The sequence below is a fragment of the Gossypium raimondii genome, chromosome 5 (genome assembly GCF_025698545.1).
Source record: "Gossypium raimondii isolate GPD5lz chromosome 5, ASM2569854v1, whole genome shotgun sequence".
Classification (NCBI taxonomy): Eukaryota; Viridiplantae; Streptophyta; class Magnoliopsida; order Malvales; family Malvaceae; genus Gossypium; species Gossypium raimondii.
Window position 1 is genome coordinate 48,436,739 of NC_068569.1, and position 2,598 is coordinate 48,439,336.

Genomic DNA, 2,598 nt, shown 5'->3' on the forward strand with positions numbered 1-2,598 from the left:
GGGGAATTTTGTCCCAAAAAAATTACATGATTTTCAAACATAATATGAACATGAGATGTTTCCCTAAAATCATGTTCCATTCCTAATATGCTTCCACTAATTTTCAATTCAAGACCAATTTCTTTAAAATTTCTCTTTCTAGTTTGCATCAATCATTTTCACATTTTCTTTAAAAAATAATAGGTTTTTTTTTTCAATTTTGGGTTTTGTTAACAACAACAACAAAAAAAACTTAATTGGCATATTTCATGCACTAGATAGATTGCATTTGAGGAACATTAAGAGACTGTTACGGACAATTAAAAGGGATGGAATGAAGTAAAAGAAAAGAATGTAATCCAGGCAAAGCAAAAAAGGCAACATGTCTTAAATATCTATATATATATTTTTTCAATTAATTTCTAAAACTAGTTGCGCATTACTCATACATTGTAGTATATAGATACATGCACTGGTTGCTAGTTCTTCACAACTTGGCAATTAGCCCCAAAAAACAACCATAAATTAGTGTTGAATCTCTACATATATTGCGAAACAATGAGTTTAGTTCATGTCTTTTTTTCTTTAATTTTTGGGATATTGGCATCTCTTGCCATGTCCCGTACAATCCTTGAGACCTCTATTGTTGAAAAACATGAGCAATGGATGGTTGACTACGGCCGAGAATATGAGAGCGAATTAGAGAAGGAGAAACGTCTTAATATATTCAAAGAGAACTTGGAATATATTGAGAGCTTCAACAATGGTGGAAATAAGAGCTTTAAGCTAGGTTTAAATGAATATGCAGACATGACACAAGATGAATTCCTTGCATCTCACACCGGATATAAGATGCAATATTACCCCACATTGTCCAAATCAACATCATATAAGTATGAAAATTTTTCAGATTTTCCCAACTCAATGATGGCTGCAGGCTTGGATATAAACTTTGATTGGAGGGACCATGGTGCCGTCACTCCTGTTAAGCAGCAGGGCAAATGTAGTAAGTGTTAATATATGTGTGTAAAGATTAATGCACTTATATTAGTTTAAAGCTAAGTTGGCATTTATATTAGTTATATTTTAATAATAAAATCTTCATATTTCATAGTGTATGTACAATTAGAAGATTAGTACTCATGCATCTACATATGGTAGGGAAATATTCACACCATATATAAATAAAAATCTACCATTTGTTTTGTTGAAGATTTGAACTCAAGTGGATTCTATGAATGAATAATCCTTTACTTCTAAAATTATATATATTTTCTAAATAGATTAAAAGTGTAGAATTATATAATTAAATTTAATGTTTGATTTTGTTAAAATAAAAGAAGAAATCGGTTTGGGATCATATTTATCACTATTATTGTGCCTTCATTTTAGATTATTACTATAATTTCAATGAATATATCATTATAATTTCAATGTATATATCATTATAATATTTTGACATCATTTTAATTTAATGTAGACATAGGAAGTTATCATCATTTCGTCCAAAAAGAAATCATTAAAATTAAAAGTTTAATATTAAACTTCAATTAAATTAAAATTTTGATATTGTTGAAAAACCTTAGTAGAATATCATTTTGGCTTGAAGGGTTTAGAAATTAAGTAATAAATTTTACCTGAACTTTTGCAAATTATTTTATTATTTAATTAAGAAGAGTTAATTTCCATTTATTTGTGCAGACTGTTGTTGGGCATTTTCAGCAGTGGCAGCCATTGAAGGGATAATCCAAATCAAAACAGGGAAATTAATCTCATTATCGGAGCAACAATTGTTGGATTGCAGCACAAATGGAGGGAACAAAGGGTGCGACGGTGGACTGATGACGAATGCTTATGATTACATCACCCAAAACCAAGGGATAACCACCGAAAAATACTACCCATATCTCGAAATCCAAGAAGCTTGCGACTCTGTGAAACAGTCGATCAAAGCAGCCACCCTCAATGGCTACGAAACATTGCCTGTAAACGATGAAAACGCCATGTTTAAGGCGGTGGCGAATCAACCTGTGTCCGTTGGAATCGATGGGAGTGGACAAGCCTTTCGGTTTTTTCAAGGTGGTGGAGTGTTTAATGGAGATTGTGGCAGTGATTTAAAACATGCAGTCACCATTGTTGGATACGGGACGAGTGAAGAAGGGGTAGACTATTGGATCGTGAAGAATTCATGGGGAGGAAATTCGGGTGAGAATGGGTTTATGAAGATTCAAAGAGGGGTGAATAAATGTGGTATCGCCATGCGAGCTTCTTATCCAGTTGCATGAGTTCATATAATTATGGCCTTTCCTTTTGTTACTATATCTTTATTTGCAAAAGGATAAAAGTGTTGCTTTAACTTTCTCATGCAGGGTGTTTTTATAAAACAAACATAGCATTTGTTGACCTTTTCATGGATAGCATTCTTGAGATAAGTTCAAGAGTGAACCATTTCATACTCTTCTTATGCAGTTTCATGTCTTTGTCAACTTTTCAAAATTTTTTTTACATCTTTTATTCATTGAACTATTAGGAATATCAAAATGGGTTTGGGAATGAGTTTCAGGAGATCAATATAATCATCACCTATAACATCATGATTTTTCAATGTTGTTTCATTTT

At 32.0% G+C, this 2,598-nt stretch overlaps 1 protein-coding gene across 1 annotated transcript; it reads left to right on the forward strand.

Moving 5' to 3' along the window:
• The first annotated feature begins 537 nt into the window (after nucleotides 1-537).
• LOC105767701 (senescence-specific cysteine protease SAG39) lies at nucleotides 538-2,264 on the forward strand. The gene is made up of 2 exons (XM_012587276.2): nucleotides 538-985; nucleotides 1,681-2,264. The coding sequence occupies exons 1-2, from the start codon at nucleotides 538-540 to the stop codon at nucleotides 2,262-2,264; spliced, it is 1,032 nt and encodes a 343-aa protein (XP_012442730.1).
• The last annotated feature ends 334 nt before the right edge of the window (nucleotides 2,265-2,598 follow it).